Raw genomic sequence first — 20528 nt, forward strand, 5'->3', positions numbered from 1 at the left:
ATTGGGGGTAATTGGGGGTTCAGTGTCTTACCCAAGGACACTTCGACGAGTAACACGGACAAGCCGGGATTCGAACTGGGATCCCTTAATCCTAAAACGATCGCTCTACCTCCTGAGCTACTGCCGCCCCCATTTTCAATTACTTTTGGATTACTCCAATACCAATTATGCTAATAGAAGACAAAATAAAGTAAATATGAATAAAATTATGACTCACAACACGTGGTAAGCTTTCTCTCCTGGCTTTGATCTCTTTGATCTCCGGCAAAACTAACATAAAATGCGACTGTCAAGGTGGCCGTTTTGGATGTTAAATCTCTCAGAAATTTCGATTATGTAAATAACTTGTTTTTAGATTCCTAAATACAAAAACAATCTTTCTCACACACACACACATAAAACAATGTTTCAATAATCAGTCTAATTATATCTCTTGTACGTTTATCAATCTTATATTATTTTAATGTGAAGTCTTGTTCATGTGTGTAATGTTTTCACTGACGTGAAATAAACCAAGCCCCCCTGGGGGCGTTCTCTTTCCCTTCTTTCAACCATCATGGAGGACGTGAGTATTTTTGCTTTGGTATCACAATTAGTTTTTAACAATATATGTATGTTATCTGTGTAAATACAGCCACCAAAGAGTCTTAATAATGACTATCTCTGACAGCGACAGAAACAAAATGAAAATAAATCCAAACGGCTTGCCAACATCATTTTTGCCATTCCATGTATTCCGTTACTCCCCAAGCCTGCACAAAATGTAATATTTTTTTTTCACATTTAGTTTTTTTTGTCTTTTATTAGCATATTTGGAATTGGAGTAATCCAAAAGTAATTGAAAGTAATCAAGTTAAAGTAACCCCACCCAACCCTGGCCAAGTGAAAAAAAGGTAGTAACATCGAGGAGCAATATTAATATACACGCAAACATAAAATGCATTGTCAGTAGTGCAGCATACCTAATACTTATAACATTGGTAAAATGGCGGCGCCCTCTGTTGGCTGCGGCTGCATCGGCTCGCTACAACGGATCAGGTGTATCGACATTTCGTTCTTACAAAGAATGACAATACAAAGGAAATTATTATTATTATTATATTAAACAAGGGGACGTTCAAATCTGGTGGCAGCATTATAAAAGAAACAACCAGCATGCTAGCTTCTGAGCAATCTTAGTGCTGCATTAAAAGGTTGAATTAAGTCTAAGGTCTGTTCCCATTACTTCCCCTTTCCCATTACCACTTAGTTTATTTTTGATCTTCCATATTCCCCTTCCATTTCTACACTTTTCTGTTGTTGATTGGTCGTTTTCCCTGCAAACACACCCGCCTCTGTTATTGTCATGGTCTCCCAGAGCCCTCTTTAAGGATTTAAGCTCAATAACACAGCCCAACATAAACACATATGTATGGTTCATTCTCTACCATGATTGCTTTCAAAGGGTCAGTAATGCTGAGGGGATGTGACGAGGGAGAACTGAAGACGCTCCTGACCTCTCTTCATAAAAGGAGGCTTGTGCCGTTCCCCTTTATATCTGGGGTGAATGGGAAAAGTCATTGTCCCCATTACTAACACAGCCAAACATAAACACACGTAAAATGGTAGATTCTGTCCCACAATCGCTTTCAGATGGTCAGTAATCGAAGGGGGTGTGGCAAAGGAGAACTAAAGCCACTTCTAACATATCTTTGTGAAAGGAGGCTTTTGTCCCTTACCCTTTCCCCTACACAATGCAGAGAAACGAGACAGTCTTCACCCGCATTAAGAGAGTCAGGAGAAAAATGCTTTATCTTGAAAAGACTCACCTGCAGGTAGGGCTGAATTGCTTTCAAACAAGCCTCCGGGATATTTTCCTTGTCGAAATGGACGAGGGCGTCGAGGAAGGCGTCCACTTTGGCCATCATCACCTTGGCAGCCTTCCAACCGCGATCCTTAGGGACTTTGCCACCGGGCGACATTAGCACCATGACGGCGGCCGTCACGTTGGTCACCGCCGCCACCGGAGAACCGAACGACTTCAATTCTGTTAGGTTGTTCTAAAAAAGGGAAGAAAAAAATGTGTTTTGTTAGCATTGAATAAATTAGAGTCATGAGAGCATGCTTGGGGGGGAGGGTTGAGAAAAAGCAGGGATTTCACTTGCAGTGACTTTGAGCATTCAAATGAGGTGATTTTACAGAGCTCTGGAGAGCCGTGATGGAACTGTCGGTTCTGCTAGTTTGCACATGGAGAACCTTGAAAAAGGGTGTTTTTAAAAACCCTTCGGGTGACACATAAACTGAAATGGGGTCCAGGGGGTGAACTCAAAATACACTCCATCAGCCTAGATGATCATCACTTGTATTTAATCTCCATATTAAGGGCAACTGGTGACTAAAGTAAAACATTGAATAGAAACTCACTTTATTGAGAGTATTGAGCGCATCCTGGGCAGCGAGGAGAGCCGGTTCAGCCTGGGCAAGGTCCTCCTCACAGTCTTTTTGTTTGGCGCGGACTAGGGCGGCCATGGCAGCCACTTTTTCCTCTTCGTCGTCAGCCAGAGCTTTCTCCTTGGACACTTTGTCAGTTTCCACACCAACCACCTGAGGGTCGACACAAATTGCATACGCCGCATTAGCAAATGCCCTGATAATGGGTCTTTTCAAATACTCTGGATGCCCACTTTCAGGTTTTAAAAGATGATTTTCTGCAAATTCTCTTACATACCAACGTTATCACGACAACCCTGTATGTAACATCCCACATGCCGACATTTCTTGTGTAAATACCATGTAAATTATAACTATAGCCTTATCCCCCTTGTCTTATAACATTATCTTCTCTGTTCCTTTATCTTCTTGCTCATACCTCACTATGAATGTGTAAAACTGGAGTGTCATGCCCAATTTCGTTGTCACAATATGTTAGCCCATTTGTAGCAATGACAATAAAGGTATATTCTATTCTATTCTATTCTACATAGAATAAGTTCAAGCACTTGGTTGTGAAATTTGAATGAGTTGGTCTACAATATCACTGTTGATTCAAACTTGTTATTAACTTTTTCATTTTGATAAATAATGTTGCTCATTTTAATATGTGTTTTAATAAAACAATACAATTCTATTACAATACTATATTATAAAAAAATGAAAACCCTAAAATTAGCAAAATTATCTGCCAATGGATAGGGTATATTTGGGGATTGTTTTTTTATTACTAAAATATGAAGCAAGTTCTGAAGACGTGTGCTAAAAAGTACAACTAAGAATACAAACTAGAGAGACTCAAAGCTACCTAGCCAGACTTTTATGTATCTTCTTTTTTTGCCAATATATTTTGTTTTTCGGATACCCACAGAAGCAAGTCATGTCATGTTATGTTTATTTGTATAGCCCTTTATCAAAAGGGCTGCACAGACCACAGATTATTGCAATCTACAGACTATTATTATACCTTCCCCTGATCTAAAACATACATGAGGGCAAGGAAAAAGTCAAAACCTCAACATGAGGTAAATGAAAAAACCTTGAGAAGGGCCAACACATGAGGTAATCCCCTTCCAGGATGACCGGGCTGTAACGCATGTTGCAATAACAAATAATACAGAAAAGCAAAATGGATGACAATGATGTCAGGTCCCTGTAAAATAAATGCAAATTTCATAACCTGGAAGTATTTTTTTTTTTCAAATGCACATTTATATAATAGTATTCTTGCGAACTTTTTAAAGTATTATTCTAACACTGGGAGGCACAAAATAATACATACTGTCCCCATGTAAAGAAAACCTGAGGCAAGACGTTTTAATTTATTTTACTAGATTATTATTCCGAATGAGCAAAACTGATGGCACTTTTTTTTCAACTACCGTAAATTCCGGACTATAAGCTGCTACTTTTTCCCTAAACTTTCAACCCTGCGGCTTATTCAGTGATGCGGCCAATTTATGTCATTTTTCTAACGGCTGCCAGCGGCGCTCGAGTACAAATGGTAAGATTTAGACCGGTGGAACATATGCGCCGAGGAAGACTGCAACTTCTTGGCTTGTGCATAAATTAAATTAGCGTAAACATACCCTCATCATGCAAAATGCAAAAGGAAAGGCACAAGACGCAGCTTTCAAGCTAAAAGCAATCGAGCAGTCCGATAAAGAAGGAAACAGAGCTACTGCACGTAAACTTGGCATAAACGAATCGATGGTGAGACGCTGGAAACGGCAGCGGGAAGAACTGGAGAAATGTAAAAAGGCGAAAAAAGCTTTCCGAGGTAATAAAACTAGGTGGCCTGAACTGGAACACCTTCTAGAAGACTGGGTGAACACACAGAGAGCAGATGGCCGAGGTGTTTCGACTGTGTAGATCGGACTGAAAGCAAAAACAATCGCTACCGAAAAGAAAATTCCGGATTTCAAAGGAGGACCGTCGTGGTGTCTTAGATTTATGAAACGAAAAGGACTGTCCGTCAGGAGATAAATATTTAGTGTATATATATTTTTTCCACCCCTTACCTTTGGAAATATACCCTTTTTTCCTTGGATTACTTTTAACGGGACCCGGACTCTGCAGGTCGGCATCAAACCTTAAGTACCGGTATCATTTCCGTTCATTTTGCCGGCTGTGATTTTTGGACTGTGTACTTTAATGAAGGACATTCAGTCTCAATTGCGGGACTTAAAGTCAGGTTTGGGTTAATTTTGTGTTACATTTTTTTATGTGGGCGCATGCGGCTCATATACAGGTGCGGCTTGTGTAAGTACAAAATCGTTTTTCCTCTTAAAATGTGGTGGGTGCGGCTTATAATCAGGTGCGCTCTATAGTCCGGAATTTACAGTAGTTCGACTCATATATGAATATAGGCTTGCTTTACTGTATTCAATGTTATTTTAATGTTATATAAAAACTACTACTTTAAAAACAGCAAAAGTATCTACTTTTCAAATAAAATCCTTTAACGAGTCAGTTAAGTCAGTTCACAGGGGAAAACAAACATTCACACGTCAATAACAGAGATGAAAGACACAAACAACTCAGGATCACTGTTTCCCCTTTTGTTTTTAAATGTGATTTGCCTGACCTAATACATAAATAATCAACACAGCCCAAAGGATCTTCAGTTGCTCTCTTCCCAGTCTAGAAAACATTGTCGGCTTCTTATATTGTAGCAGAGCCATAGGCATTATGAAAAACAATTCCCACCCCAGTTGCCGCCTTTTTGACCTGTTGCCCTGTGGAAAGGCATTACCAGACCCTCAAAAATAGGACAAATAGGCTCGGGGACAACTTTTTCCCCAGGGCCATCACCCGAAACGGGCGAACAAAAAAACTAAAAACGTATCTTTATTTTTTTATTTATTTTTGCACTATGATGACTATTTTTTGCACCAAATGCATATGTTGACTATTTTTTGCACTATGATGACTATTTTTGCACCAAATGCATATTGCTCAAACCCTTACCATACCAAACTGTACGTAACATCCTCCATGCCGACATTTCTTGTATACATTTTGTGTGAATTATGACTATAACCTTATCCTCCTTGTTTTATAACCTTATCTTCTCTGTTCCTTTATCTTCTTGGTTTCTTTACCTCACTGTGAATGTGTGAAACTTGAGTGTCGTGCCCAATTTCGTTGTCACAATATGTTAACCCATTTTGTGACAATGACAATAAAGGTATATTCTATTCTATTCTATTTTTTTTTTTTTTTGCGAAAAAGCCAGAGAGTGACGCGCTTTAGCGGTAACAGTGGTATCTTGCGACTTATTTTGTATTTTCAGCTTTTTTGTAGCTAAATGTTGTTGCAAAAAACTAAAAATATATAGCTTGTGATTTGTTTTTATTTTTTTTTCTTCTAGATTATATTGCAGTTATTTTCATTGCACTATTGGAACAATGCACTACTCTTTTTCATTCACGAACATTGCAATGTTTTTGTAACTTTCTCTAATGTTATTCATATTTTTCTGCCTTTTATCCTGATAAACTTCCATCCATCCATTATCTGCACCACTTATTCTCAGTAGGGTCCCAGCTGTCTTCGGGCCGTGAGCAGGGGACATCCTATATTGGTCGCCTGCCAGTCGCAGGGCACACAGAGACAATGTGGGAAAGTGGGAGGAAACAGGAGTGCCCGGAGGAAACCCAGGCAGGCACAGGGAGAACATGCAAACTCCACACGGGGTGCGGTAGCTGGACTTAAACCCTGAACTTCTGCACCGTGGGGCTGCGCGCTAAAGTATTTTTCTTTAAAATCTTTATTACTCGCTTACCCTGGAGTGCCATGTCCAATCTCATTGCATACAATAATTCACAAATTTGATATAATAAATAAAGACAATGCAAGTCAATATGCTCACTGCCTTCATGTTAGACATTATCTTGGTGGAACTGATGCTAAAAAAAAAACAATAATGAATTGACGTGATGATGGTGAATGTACAAATATCTTTTTCTAAAATCACTCATGCAAAAGCTCCTTTTGCTGACTCAAATGTTTGCTGTCGCGTGAAAGACATCTCATTATTACTAATTAGGAGCTGGGTTGAATCATTTGACATTTTCTAAATTTCTAAAGAAAGTTGCTATTGGCTAGCTAAATGACTGGGTTACCATTAGCATAAAAAACTCTAGTATGATATTGTTTTCTGGGTAAAATCTGTAAACTACAGTCGATCCCATCAAAAAATGTCTGTAAATGGCAAACTATTGGAGGGCACAACGGAGTATCCCTGTTTTCTTTTCACAAAGGAGAAAAATGTCCATTTAGCCTCTTGCTATTGGGGTCAGTGCTTAATATCTTGTGACAAACGCAAGCTGCTCGATAGTACAAAAGGTTGCGGGAATGGGGAAATAATATGCGAGTGTGTGCGGGCGAAAACACTCTTGCCTGGATCAGCTTGTCCGCGTCTTCGTTCTTCAGTTTCAGCTCCACTTCTTGAGCCGCGAGCTTGGCCTTGAGGTCATCTACCTGTCAGGACGACCAAAAGTGAGAGGGACGAGGTCAGGAGGATGAGATGGGCTGATATTCCAAAGTAAATAAGGACGAAGAAGTAGCCAGCCTTATCGCCATCTCAAAATCACTCTCTTGCAGAAGATAAACACCAGCCCTGCCATTCTTCTTATCAAGCTAGGCAAAGTCAAATTTAACACCAAAGTGTTAGTTACTTCATACAAGCACAAGTAGTTAAAACCTTAAATGAAGGTTTTTTGTTTTTTTATCAAACACCGTATTTTCCGCACTATAAGGCGCACCTAAAAGCCTTTATTTTTTTTCAAAAGCTGACCATGCGCCTTATAATACAGTGCGCCTTATATATGGATCAATATTAAGTCGCAAAGTCTTGCAACTAAGGCAAGCAGCCGCCGACTAGATTTTCCCCGGAAGGCGAAGTCCTCCGCGGTGTATACTGGGATTTGTATGCCGTCGTTTAATTTCCTAACCAATGTGTCAATCATCATTTGAATCGGTCACTATTGGCTAAAGTTATTCGGAGGTAAAGGGGGCGGATCTTTTTTATCATTTACAGGCTCGCATAGGCTAAAGGGGAGAAACAAAGCCTGCAATTGGCCGAAAAAGATGAATGTGAATCACACGTTGGGTTGCACTACGGCATAGAGAAAACATTTTTTACTTTTCTGTATTTGTAAACATTTTACTCTCCTGGATTTACTACACTCACGGTTGTAAGAAGACCATGGTTACGTATCATTATTGAACGTGATGGCTGCAAGAGAACTTAGGTGAGCTATGCGGCTTTATATTTTCCCGGTATCTTGTTTTAGAACAATCTTGATGTTTCTGTGATGAGTCTATTTTGAAACTAAATTCAATTCAAAGTGTTTATTGTCATATGGACAGTAAAGAACCCCGTTTCCCTGCACAATAAAATTCTTACTTTGCTGTCCACACAGTTGCCAGAAAAAAATCAAATGGAAACTAAGAAATGTTTGGCATTTCTTGAATCCCAAGACTTTAACCTTCCGAATGATATTTGGAACGATGCATTTGAGTGATTGGTGACATCGTACAGACACTGTTTCCGTACATGTCTGAGACACGCATTTGCGTCTTTGCAAGCTTTCTGAATGTTAAGGGGTTAATACGTTTGACTGAACTATCTGACTGTTTTGTCCATGTTCCCATTGTAGCGCCTTATAATCCGGTGCGCCTTATGTATGGAAAATATAGGACCAAAAACTATTTTTGGGGGTACGCCCTATAACCCGGTGCGCCTTATAGTGCGGAAAATATGGTATATAAAGTGCTGCGAAATGTCATTGTTATCACTCAAAGGTTTCAGAATATAGAACCTGTTTTAATACCTCACAGAGACAATCCAGGTAAACACAAAATAAATTTTGAAATGTTGATCCCATTTATCAAGGCACAAAAAGAAACCTATCTGGCCCTATGTGAAACAGTAGTTGCCCCCTGAAACTAATAGCAAGTTGGGCCACCTTTGGCATCAATAAGATCAATTAAACATTGATGATAGTTGGTAATAAGTCTTTCAAAAATCTGAAGGAATGTTGGCCCTCTTTTCTTTGCAAACTCGTCATACTGTAAGTCACAAAAGTTAATCCACTCCTCACATCTCTGCAGAGATTTCATTTCATCAGAACACTGAAGATTCAATGCTTTAACATAAGGAAAATAAGTCTGTCAATAAACCATGGCTTACTGGAAAAACCTTTCTCTGGTCTGATGAGACATAGATTAATGTATTTGGCTCAGATGGTGTGAAGCATGTGTAGTGGGAACCAGGTGAGAGTATAAACATGTTTGTGTCATGCCTAAAGTGAAGCGTGGTGTTGGGCATGTCATGGTTAAGGGCTGCACGAGTGCAACTGGGGTTGGGGAGTTGCATTTCATTTAGGAAAGCATGATCTGAAGCAAGAACTGTAAAATACTGGAGCGAGGAATGATCCCCTTACTCCAGAAAATGGGTCGCAAGGGCAATATTCCAACCTGACAATGACCCCAAAACCACCTCTAAGATGACCAAGGCTTTCCCAAAGGGGCTAAGGGTAAAGAGGATGGATTGGCCAAGTATGTCTCTGGATCTAAACCCTATTAAACATCTTTGGGGCATCCTCAAACAGAAGTTCGAGAAACCCGAGATGTCAAATATACCCCATCTCAGTCATGTTGTCATAGAGGTATGGATGAGCATTCCAATTGTAATTTGTGAGGCTATATTAAAATCCATGGGCAGGAGGATTAAGGTGGTTCTGCAAAATCATATCGTACTTCCAAAATATTGAACTTCAGGAACCTTTACTTTAGAGTGCACTCACTTTTGTTACCAGGGGTTTAGCTACTAATGGCGATATTTTGATGTTTTTGAGGGGGAAAATAAATGTTCACTGTTATATAGGCTTTGCAGAGATGTTTCTTCAGTGTTGTTCATCTCAACATAATGATAACATCTCTGCAGTAATGTGAGGGGTGTACTGACTTTTGTATCATAGTGTATGTGAGGGTTTCTATTATGACCTTAAGGTCACACCACAGCATATCCATGGGATTTAAATCTGGACTTTGATTTGGCCGCTCCAGAATTATTATTATTTTTTTTTTTAACAATTGAACGGTGGACTTGTTTCGGATCGTTGTCCTACTGCATGATCGAAGAGTGCTTGAGTTTGAGTGAATGAACTGATGGCCGGACGTCCTTCTTCAAGATCTTCTGGTAAACACCAAAATGTATTACTCCGTCAACCACAGCAAGTTCTCATGGTCCCGAGTTAGCAAGCAGCCCAGATAAGCGTGCATCACGGCACTATAAGAAAGACACTGCCCACAAATGGCATCCATGGGAGAGTTACCAGGCGAAAACCATTGCAGTCACAAAAAGAGAAAACATCTTACATTTCCCAAACAGCATCTTCATTGTCTTCGGAACTTTTGGAAAAACATTATGTGGACTAGTGAGTCAAAAACTGTTTGCAAGGTGTGCAGCCCGTTTAACTGTTACACCAAAAATTACATTAAAGCATGGTGGTGGCAGTGCGATGGTCTGGGCCTGATTTTCTGCCTCAGGACCAGGACAACTTGTATAACTTTCAATGATAAGGAAACTGCATTGGACAATCCCTCTGAATCAATTAATCCAAAAATTGACCTAATGTAAAAGATAAAAAACACCAACATGTGGCAAAGAAAAAAAAAACTAGTGTGGGGGCGAGGTCAAACAAGATTGCAAACTTAATCAGGCGTGGTCGGGGACATCATGCCATAGAGTCTGCAATCAGGAAGAGAACAAGGGGAGGCACTTCAGTTGGCCTGAAATTGGATGAATTCCTTGCCACAAAGGAATACCTAATCATTTCTGTATTCTTTCTGAGGTGGTACAAAAATGTAATTTTGGATTTGTGTGTTTGTGTGTATTTGCTTTGCCATGGAAACACTGCTGGTAGCAATAATTAATATATCCCCGACAGGCACACATTATTTGCTCTGGGATTGAACGAGCTAGACAAGTGATGTTTAAATATCTCGCTACATCTCTCAATGCAACAAAGCATATTTGGCATTTTGGGCAAGCTGGACAAACGAGCATCACCCTTTGCGGATAACATTTTGCGCCCGGCAGGATTTGGCTTCACACCATGCCAATGACCTTTAAGCTTACACCGGGACAAATCTTACTCTGTCGGGGACGATAAAAGGCACAGTTAAGGGTTGAATGGAATGCATATCTGGAATAAAAGAAGACGTTTTTTGTGATAAGGGATGCTATCAGTACACACAAAGACATGCACACACCAAGGACAGCCGCAAAGAGAAATTAAGGGTATTACAAAGTCTTTATAACTCCTCGACAAATAGGCCTGCTTTCGTCATCAGACTACATCCAAAGGCTGCACGGGGGAAATAAAAACAGTCTGTTTTTCATGCTTGTCTTTCAGCTAATTAAAAAATGGGAAATCAGGCCGCGGGCGAAGACAGCCTTTTGCAGGCTCTGACAGGGGATGCGATGGATTCACTCAAACGTTCCGAGAGAGCCAAGTGAGCCATCAACGTGATGAATGGGCGAAGAGGGACGGAGAACAAAAGGGAGGGGGAACGGGAGCGGGCCCGACTAATTGGTGATATTCCATACGTGTTGTTTGTGTACTATTTAAACCTCTCGTTATTTTTAACAAGCACCTTCAAACGGCTTCCGTTCCTTCATGTCAGGTGAGGATGCCTTGACGACACAAGCAACGGTCACTTGGTAAGCAGCACCCGCATTTTCTAATCACATCCTATTTTTTTTCACGCCAAGAACTTGTGACTGAAAAATCAATGTTGGCCGTAGTTTAACAAATCAGAAACCAGTAGAATTTATTCTGAAAGTAGTACAGTGTGTTGTTTTAAATTTAGTTCGTACCATGCATCCATCCATCCATCCATCTTTGTATTGGAATAACTGCCTGACAAAGAGTTTTTAATGAAAACTAATAATCAAGTACGGATGAATAGTCTGAAACAATCTAAACATGTATCTGCCTTTAGTTTTTGATTGTCAAACAGTCGTCTGCCTTCGCAAGGACCGATACTTAAAACGGACAGGCTATTTGGAGTACTACCATTGGTCAGCCCTTCCCTAAAAACATAAAAATAAATATATAAATACCCCTAAAACGATGACATGTCCACCAGGTGGCAAACTTCATGCAGTTGTTTATCGACTCGCAAGCATAAATCATAGTGTCCAGTGTTCCGCAATTGCGCACTGCTCGCACATTCTCAGCGCACAAGAAAATCTAGCCAGTGCACAAAAATGAGGGCTCAAAATTGCTGATTAAGAAGCGACTTAAGTCAAAGTTACAGTGCATGAAAGTAAAAATATACGGGTTCCCCTGACGATGTGTCCTAAATGCGGAATTTTGAAGTCGAGTCGAAGTAGAACGAAGTTGAGTAAAGTTAGTAGAGTTTTCCGAGAACCGGCTTCTTCGGCTCGGCTCACCAAAAGGAACCGGCTCTTTTGGGTCCTAAACGGCTCTTCAGGTTGTTTTTGCTTCTTTAATCCCAACATGACCAAATATTTTGTAAAAGTATACACAAAATGACTTAAAGGAGGGGGGGAACAGAAGAAAAAAGAAAAAAATACCAAAATAAAAAAGTAGGAAAAGCTGAGAAAAAAGAAAAAAAAGGAAGAGATTTTTTTTTTGAAAAAAGCCACAAAAAAAGAAAAGAAAGAAATGTAGGAAAAAAAGTAAATAGAGAACAAAAATAAAAAAGTAACAGCTCGGAAAAAATAAACACAATGATTTTAAAGGAATTTTAAAAAAAAGTAGAAAAAAAACACGGAAAAAAGAATAAAAAGTTTGTGTTGCTTTCAAATAATTTGCAATTATATCAAGTGAATCTTTTTTGCCAACATTGTATTTCCACTAAAAATGTGATTAAGTACAGTTCTGTATCTTACAACCGACTAAATAAGCCCCCAAAAATGTTAATATTATGCAACAAAATATGTCAGGAAATAAAAAGAAATGGGTATCTTGTAAAAGATTTGTAAGAACAAACGACGTTTGTAGGCCGTACAACCTTTGCAATAGTACATGAGTCAATTCATTCAAAAGAGAAAAATAACATTGCATTGCCGAAAACTCAGGAAAATGTAACTTGATGTCAAGTTTTGGACATGTTTGATAATGAATTATCTTGCCACACTTGGGATTATGGTGGCTCACTGTTGTTTCAAGCGTTGCTCACCGACTTTGTGTGAACGCTCAGACCCGTGGAAAATTACAGGGAACATTGATCGTGTCTGTTCATGTTTGCTTGTTTATTGTGCTTTGTCCATCTATTGATATATTTTAACAAGTATGACTTGATCCCCTTCTTAAATCCATCTATATTTTAACCTTTATATGTATGACCTACCAGTACATACACTTTTCCATGAGTGGGGTTGAAATTTAGTGTGATGGACTTATGAAAATACTAATAGCATCATGTAATAAACATGTTTTATTTGACAAATACCAAGAATATGACGATATTACAACTTTTTTTATTTATTAAACAAAAAATAACCCAAGAGGTCATTTTTGCATCCAGGAATTAAAAAGTAGGTAGTGAGCCTCTTCTCACAAATATCAAGACCATGTGTCCTCCGATAGACTGTTCCATCGGTGAGGACCACAGCGGCTAGGTTTTGGTTTTCACATTGGGAACAATTTGTAGACAGAAACACTTTTATTTCTCCACATGTTTGTTTTATATGCTGGTTTTTAGATGGTCAAAAGCTGAGAAAATCAGTTCCTTTGGAGTCTTAGTGCAGAATATTCCAGGCACAAATGAGCTAACAGATGATGGCTGCAGGATTTCTAAGTACAGTCAAAATGACAGATATTACTATTGTACCGGGAGCGCAGTTTCAAGGATCAAAACCCAAGAAAAACCAAACCAAGAGAGTGGGATTTTCCACTGTGAAGTTTTTCTGTTCAAACCCTTCCTAACGGAAACTGATACGACAAGCTCAAACCTCGTACGCCTACAAAATAAAACAACTGAAACAATGGAGACGTCTTACAATTGCTACTGATAGAAAATGTTGATTAGTTATGACCAATGTTCCCTCTAATTCTCCACGGGTCTGAGCGTTCACACAAAGTCGGTGAGCAACGCTTGAAACAACAGTGAGCAACCATAATCCCAAGTGTGGCAAGATAATTTATTATCAAACATGTCCAAAACTTGACATCAAGTTACATTTTGCTGAGTTTCAGGCAATGCAAAATGATTTTTCTCTTTTGAATGAATTGACTCATGTACAATTGCAAAGCTTGTACGGCCTAGAAACGTCGTTTGTCCTTACAAGTCTTTCACAAGATATCCATTTCTTTTTATTTCCTGATATATTTTGTCGCATAATATTAACATTTTTGGGGGCTTATTTAGTCGGTTTCAAGATGGAGAACTGTACTTAATCACATTTTTTAGTGGAAGTACAATGTTGGCAACAAGGTTCATTTGATATAATTGGAAATTATTTGAATGCAACACTAACTCTTTCTTATTTTTTCCGTGTTTTTTTTCTACTGTTTTTTTAAATTCCTTTAAAAAAAATCTCATTGTGTTTATTTTTTCCGAGCTGTTACTTTTTTATTTTTGTTCTCTGTTTACTTATTTCCTACATTTCTTTCCTTTCTTTTTTTCTGGCCTTTTTCTAAAAATTTTTCTCTTCCTTTTGTTTATTTTTTTCTCAGCTTTTCACTACTTTATTTTTTTTTATTTTTTTCTTCTATTTCCCCTTCTTTTAAGTCATGTTGTGCATAGTTTCACATAATATTTGGTCATGTTGGGATTAAAGAAGCAAAAACAACCTGAAGAGCCATTTAGGACCCGAAAGAGCCGGTTCGTTTTAGTGAGCCGAGCCGAAGAAGCCGGTTCTCGACCAACTCTACTAACTTTACTCAACTGCGTTCTACTCTGACTTGACTTCAAAGTACCGCATTTAGGACACATCAGGGGAACCCCTGCATTTTTACCTTCATGCACTGTATCTTTGACTTAAGTCGCTTCTTAATTAGTAATTTTGAGCCCTCATTTTTGTGCGCTGGCTAGATTTTCTTGTGCGCAGAGAATGTGCGAGCAGTGCGCAATTACGCACGCGCCCAGCTTAGAGGGAACACTGGTTATGACTAAATAAATGAAGAAGTTACACAAGAAGCAAATAATAGCAGTTATGATGAAAAATCATGACTATCCAGTGACACATTTACATTTTGCAACAGGTTAAACTGCTTCAAGAGGACCTCGAGTCCCACAAGGACTGATATACTAAAAGCAGGTCAGACAAATAAGACAAACCAAGGCTGTTAGGTGAAAGCACCATAAAATCAATCCTGAGAAGCACAGGGAGCTACTACAGCGATTTTAAAACTACTGTAATGAGATCACGCCCACTGGCGGAATCCTGAGAGCAAGGAATTGCAGTAATCTAAACGTTAGGAGATAAAATAATATATCTGCACCTCTGTGTTAACCTGAGAGAAAAAGGGGCTTATTTCGGACCATGTTTGAATACATAGTCTTTTCATTGGCAAGGACCAAAGTCAATAAATGATGCCTTACCACAGGTTTTGATTTTCACCCTGGGAACAGTTAAACTGCTCCCTAAAGACAGCAAGGACTGATATACTAAAATCAGGGCAGGTAAATAATACGGCCAAAACACTTTAAAATTGATCCTGAAAAGCACATGGATCTTGTAAAAATATACTGTGCACCAACAGGATCCGGAGAGGAAGGAATCGCAAAAGTCTGAAGGAGAGAGGACGAAATAATCCATTAGCACCTGACAACTCGTGACAACCACATTGGAACATTTGAAGTGTGTTTATAGGAAAGTTCTTCACAAAGAGCGTCGGAAGAGAAAAAGCTGCAAAGAAAGAAAGGGTCTTTTTAGATACCGTAAATTCTGGACTATAAGCCGCTACTTTTTTCCCAAGTGTTCAGGCCTGCGGCTTATTCAGTGAAGCGGCCAATTTATGGAATTTTTCTAACGGCCACCAGCGGCGCTAGAGTATAAAAGGCAAGATTAAGACCAGTAGAACATGGGCACCAAGAAAGACTGCAACCTCTAAGTTTAAGCATACATTGTCTGTAAAGTTAAGGTACGTTCCGATAATGAGGAAGACGCCCTTGATGGCGATAGTTGTGAGGAGGAAATTGAGGACGATCTTCTGTGAATTTCACAACTACGGGATGCTTTTTTAACAGGCATGTTTGGTACATCGCGAGCGTGATCCTACTAGCGTGTTGGTACCTTTCAAAGACACGGTTTGGGATGCAAGTTATAATATTATTATAAAAGCTTTGAAAACTCTCTCGGATTACCGTCTTTCTTCGTAAATATGTGTAACCATGTATAATATGTATTTGCAACTGTATATTTTTGTAATGTATTTATTTTAGAGATTTATTCTGTTATGTGTTCTACAGACGAATCAAAAAGAAGGGGCGGAGCACACGCGGGCTGATGGGAATTGGGGTAAAGCTGAGTTACCGGTAGATCTGTCTGTTGTCGCAGCAGTCAATAGTGGATATACATTTTCCCCACCCTTAACTTTGGAAATATACATTTTGTTTACTTGGATTACTTTCAACGGGACCTGCGAGAAGCAGTCGTAGAGATAGAAGGAAGAGTAATAGCAAATGACAAAAAAATGATTACAATGGGCAGAGATTCTTTGGAGCCACTAATGATGTCTGAGATTTTAGCAACACAATGAAGCAATGACGCAACCCAAAAGAGCAAGAAATAAGATATCCCTGTTTTCATTGTTTATCTCCAACCATTTCTGCCTTGAGGTGCCAGAAAAAAATGCCAGAATCCGTCATAGTCGCCTTTAGCCACTTGATGTCTGTTTTCATTCCTCTATTTTGGCAACTGGAGCTGCGTTTTATTTTTTTCCCTGTCTACCCGATGACCTTGTTTGCCTCGCATCTCCTCTCCCGTGAATTAGCTGGCAAGACATTGTCATAAAAAAAATGAATAAAAAAAATAAAAACGGCAGCTTTTTGTTTCTTTGTATCTTTGAGCGGTTTCACCTACAGGCGACATTGTTGTCAAAACAATCCCCGCTTGCGGAGTTGCCCGGGAAAACAACAATTCGGTATTCACGCAGAGTTCGCGGCGTTCACATGAGCTGCCTGGCCTGCTTTTTGTTTTGGTCTAGCCTCGCTGTGTTTGCGCTTGAAAAATGCATCCAAAGCTGGTCCTCTGAATCTATAATAAACTCAGCTCATGCCGAGAGTATTCCATCATTTATGACAAAATTTGCTATATTCTCCGGACTATGATACACACCTAAAAACCTTATCTTAACCGGGAACTACAAAATGCTTCTTATAACCAGGGTTGGGTAGGGTTACTTTAACTTGATTACCGTATTTTCCGCACTATAAGGCGCACCTAAAAGCCTTTATTTTTTTCAAAAACTGACCATGCGCCTTATAATACAGTGCGCCTTATATATGGATCAATATTAAGTCGCAAGGTCTCGCAACAAAGGCAAGCAGCCGCCGACTAGATTTTTCTTCGTAGGCAATGTGGTCCGCGGTGTATGCTGGGATACATATGCCGGCGTTTCATTTTCCAGCCAATGTGTCAATCATCATTTGAATCGATCACTATTGGCTAAAGTTATTCGGAGGTAAAGGGGGCGGATCCTTTTTATCATTTACAGGCTCGCATAGGCTAAAGGGGCAAAACAAAGCCTGCAATTGGCCGAAAAAGATGAATGTGAATAGCAAGTTTGGTTGTCTACGGCATAGAGGAAACATGTTTTACCATTCTGTATTTGTAAATATTTTACTCTCCTGGATTTACTACACTCACGGATATAAGAGGACCATGGTTGCACATTATTATTGAACGCAACGACTTCGGTGAGCTACTCCGGCTATATATTTTCCCAGTATCTTGTTTCAGAGTGATCTAGATGTTTCTGTGATGGGTCTTTTTTTAAATTAAACTCAATTTTGTTTATTGTCATATGCACAGTAAAGTTGCGAGCGAAAGAGAAAATAGAAACTAAGGAATGGTTGGCATTTCTTGAATCCCAAGACTTTAACCTTCCGAATGATATTTGGAACGATGCATTTGAGTGACATCGTACGGACACCGCATCCGCACGTGTCTACGACACGTATTTGCTTCTTTGCAAGCTTTCGGAATGTTAAGGGGGTAATAAGTTTGACTGAAATATATGACTGTTTTGTCCACGTTCCCATTGTAGCGCCTTATAATCCAGTGCGCCTTATGTATGGAAAATATAGGACCGAAAACTATTTTTTGGGGGTGCGCCCTAAAACCCGGTGCGCCCTATAGTGCGGAAAGTACGGTACTTTCAATGACTTTTGGATTACTCCAATACCAAATATGCTAATAAAAGACAAAATAAACTAAATAGGAAAACAATTATGACTCACAACACGTGGTAAGCTTTCTCTCCTGGCTTTGATCTCAAAACTAACATAAAATGCGACAGAAACAAAATGAAAATAAATCCAAACAGCTTGCCAACATCATTTTTGCCGTTCCTGTATTTTCCACTAGACCACCTGCAATACCAATAAGCCATTAGTACTTATGTCATTATCACAGTATATCCACAGTGCCAGAAAGACTGATTTGCATAGTGCATTCTGATAAGGTTAAACAGTCTCTCCACTGCTTCAACAACGAGAATGGAGGAAACAGTCTTTTAACAAAATACTATGGGTTATTTTAAGTACATATACATATTTAACCGCATTATTGGACACACAATTAAAATAAGTGGAGAGACTGTTTAACTTATCGGAATGCACTATGCAAATTAGTTTTTCGAGCACCCTGAGTAAATATACTGTGATAATGAGATAAGAGCTAATGTGTTTTCGTTTGACATTTGAACCTCTGGTAGTCTAGTAGTGGCTGCAATCTCATTGACACTAACTAGTATTGATTCCTTTTACAAACAATATTTTGCGGTTTTAGTCAACGACTCACATCGAAAGATCAATCTTTGCATACATACATACCATAGCTCGTATTGCAATATCAATGTTATGCACATTGTAGTTTGGTGCGCCGTATGTATGAAAAATTCACAACAACAGACTATTTTCGGGGGGTGCGTCTAATGGGGCAAAAAAATACGGTATTTGATATTGTGCAGTGGTGCCATGAAATAAAATAATAGATATATATATTCATACATTTCTTGGACCTCTATCTTGATGACTATATAGGACTTCATGTTGGAGTCAGCCAGAACTTCACTCCAAAAAGCTCTCCCTTACTCCAACTTAGACAAGCGTAGAGCTGGAAAATTAATCGAATCAAATCGATTACCTTGTCATTTTAAAATCCTCGGCTTGAACACGACTGGGTCAAAAACCCAATGCTTGGTTCAATTGAATCCATTTGTCTGGGTTGTTTTCTGCAGAGTGGCTCAATTATTTGCTCTGTTGAAAACCAAATGACCTAGACTATTTAGTATAAATCGAGAAAATGGTTCAGTTTTTTTACAATTTAAGAAAAAAAAATTCTATCTTCTCTTCACTCTTGTCGAAATATGTAAATCTGAAACATTTTGTATTTTGTTTTTTTTTGTGTCTGTAAAGCAATGCAGCAATGCAACGTTTGGTCAAATAAACAAGTTTTGGGCACATTTTTGATACAAACTGGGTTATTTTTAACCCAAATAATTTTAGAGTGAACATTTATTACTAAATGTTGAAATCAAGGGAAGGGATTTAAGAGTTTCAATTTGATTAATCAAAGCTTGTTTTATTTTATTATCGGATGAAAAAAAAGAACAAAAAAAAAAGTTAATCAATTAAATGTGTATCCAGTTGACTTTGTTGTGTAAAATGGATTAAAATCATAATCGTCTAGGCTGACTGATAAAATTGCGTTTTTATTGTTTGCCCAATAATTAATAATGTTTTTCGTTAAAGGGACAGTGTAATATTTTTCCACTGGAAGTCACTGCATTGTGTAGTTCAACCAAAGACGAGTGCTACAAAGCACCCGTTATAGCAAGATGGCTGGCAAATAATGGATTTTTGCTTTGTTTTTTGATATTTAATACTTAATATTGTTTTTCTTAACACTACGGTTATTATATATCTGGGCTCCACTTCTGGTATAGAAATGAGTTTGCAGCTATTTGACAATCAGTCATTGAGGAAAAAAAAATGTTCGACTCAACCCTTTTAGGGTAGTGTCTGTATCGTGCTCAGACTCTGGTCCTCTACCAGAGGCCTTAGAGTTTGAGGGTTCTGCGCAGTATTCTTCTTTAAATTTAACATCCTTAGACTGAACTCATCTGGACTGTAGTTCCTGGGATCTGTTGAAGCCACTCTTCCAGTTTAGGTGTTACTGCCCTAAGTGCCCCCACACGCTGGCATTGACCTTCCACATCTGTTCCAGCTTCTCTCAATCTATGGTACATCTCCAGTTTCTCGTGTTCCTTCTTCCTGATGTTGGCGTTGACTAAGATCGCCACATCAATTATCACCACCCTCTTCTGCTATTTGTCCACACCACTATGTCCGGTTGGTTAGCCAGTAGCTAATTGTCAGTCTGGAAGCTGAAGTTTTGCAGGCCCAGTGGTTCACAGCTACTACTATCACAATTAGAGGGTGGAAACATGTGTTGGCCTGGAGAGGGATGGGCGCCACCAGGCTGTACTTGCGCAAGGCACACCACAGGAAATGGTGCCCATGCAACCCTAGTGGTTAAGGGAAACACACATATATATATATATATATATATATATATATATAGCTCATCTCATCTCATCTCATTAGCCGTACCGCTTATCCTCATTAGGGTCGCGGAGGGGCTGGAGCCCATCCCAGCTATCTCCGGGCAGTGGGCAGGGGACACCCTGAACTGGTTGCCAGCCAATCGCAGGGCACACAGGGACAGACAACTCACTCGCTCATTCATTCACGCCTAGGGACAATTTGGACCGGCCAATTCACCTGAAATGCATGTTTTTGGAATGTGGGAGGGGACCGGAGTGCCCGGAGGAAACCCACGC

The 20528-nt window shown here is 39.2% G+C and overlaps 1 protein-coding gene across 1 annotated transcript in view; it reads right to left on the bottom strand.

The window, feature by feature from the left end:
• Positions 1-20528, bottom strand: part of dnah9 (dynein, axonemal, heavy chain 9) — a 254737-nt gene that overhangs the window by 102504 nt on the left and 131705 nt on the right. Inside the window, exons 55-57 of the mRNA XM_088323097.1 lie at positions 6874-6954; positions 2404-2583; positions 1809-2039 (exon numbers count right to left, since the gene is read on the bottom strand). Coding sequence (XP_088179223.1) covers positions 1809-2039; positions 2404-2583; positions 6874-6954 — 492 coding nt within the window. The remainder of the gene's footprint in view (positions 1-1808; positions 2040-2403; positions 2584-6873; positions 6955-20528) is intronic.

The sequence above is a fragment of the Urocampus carinirostris genome, chromosome 19 (genome assembly GCF_059441175.1).
Source record: "Urocampus carinirostris isolate Australia breed hairy pipefish chromosome 19, RoL_Ucar_1.0, whole genome shotgun sequence".
Classification (NCBI taxonomy): Eukaryota; Metazoa; Chordata; class Actinopteri; order Syngnathiformes; family Syngnathidae; genus Urocampus; species Urocampus carinirostris.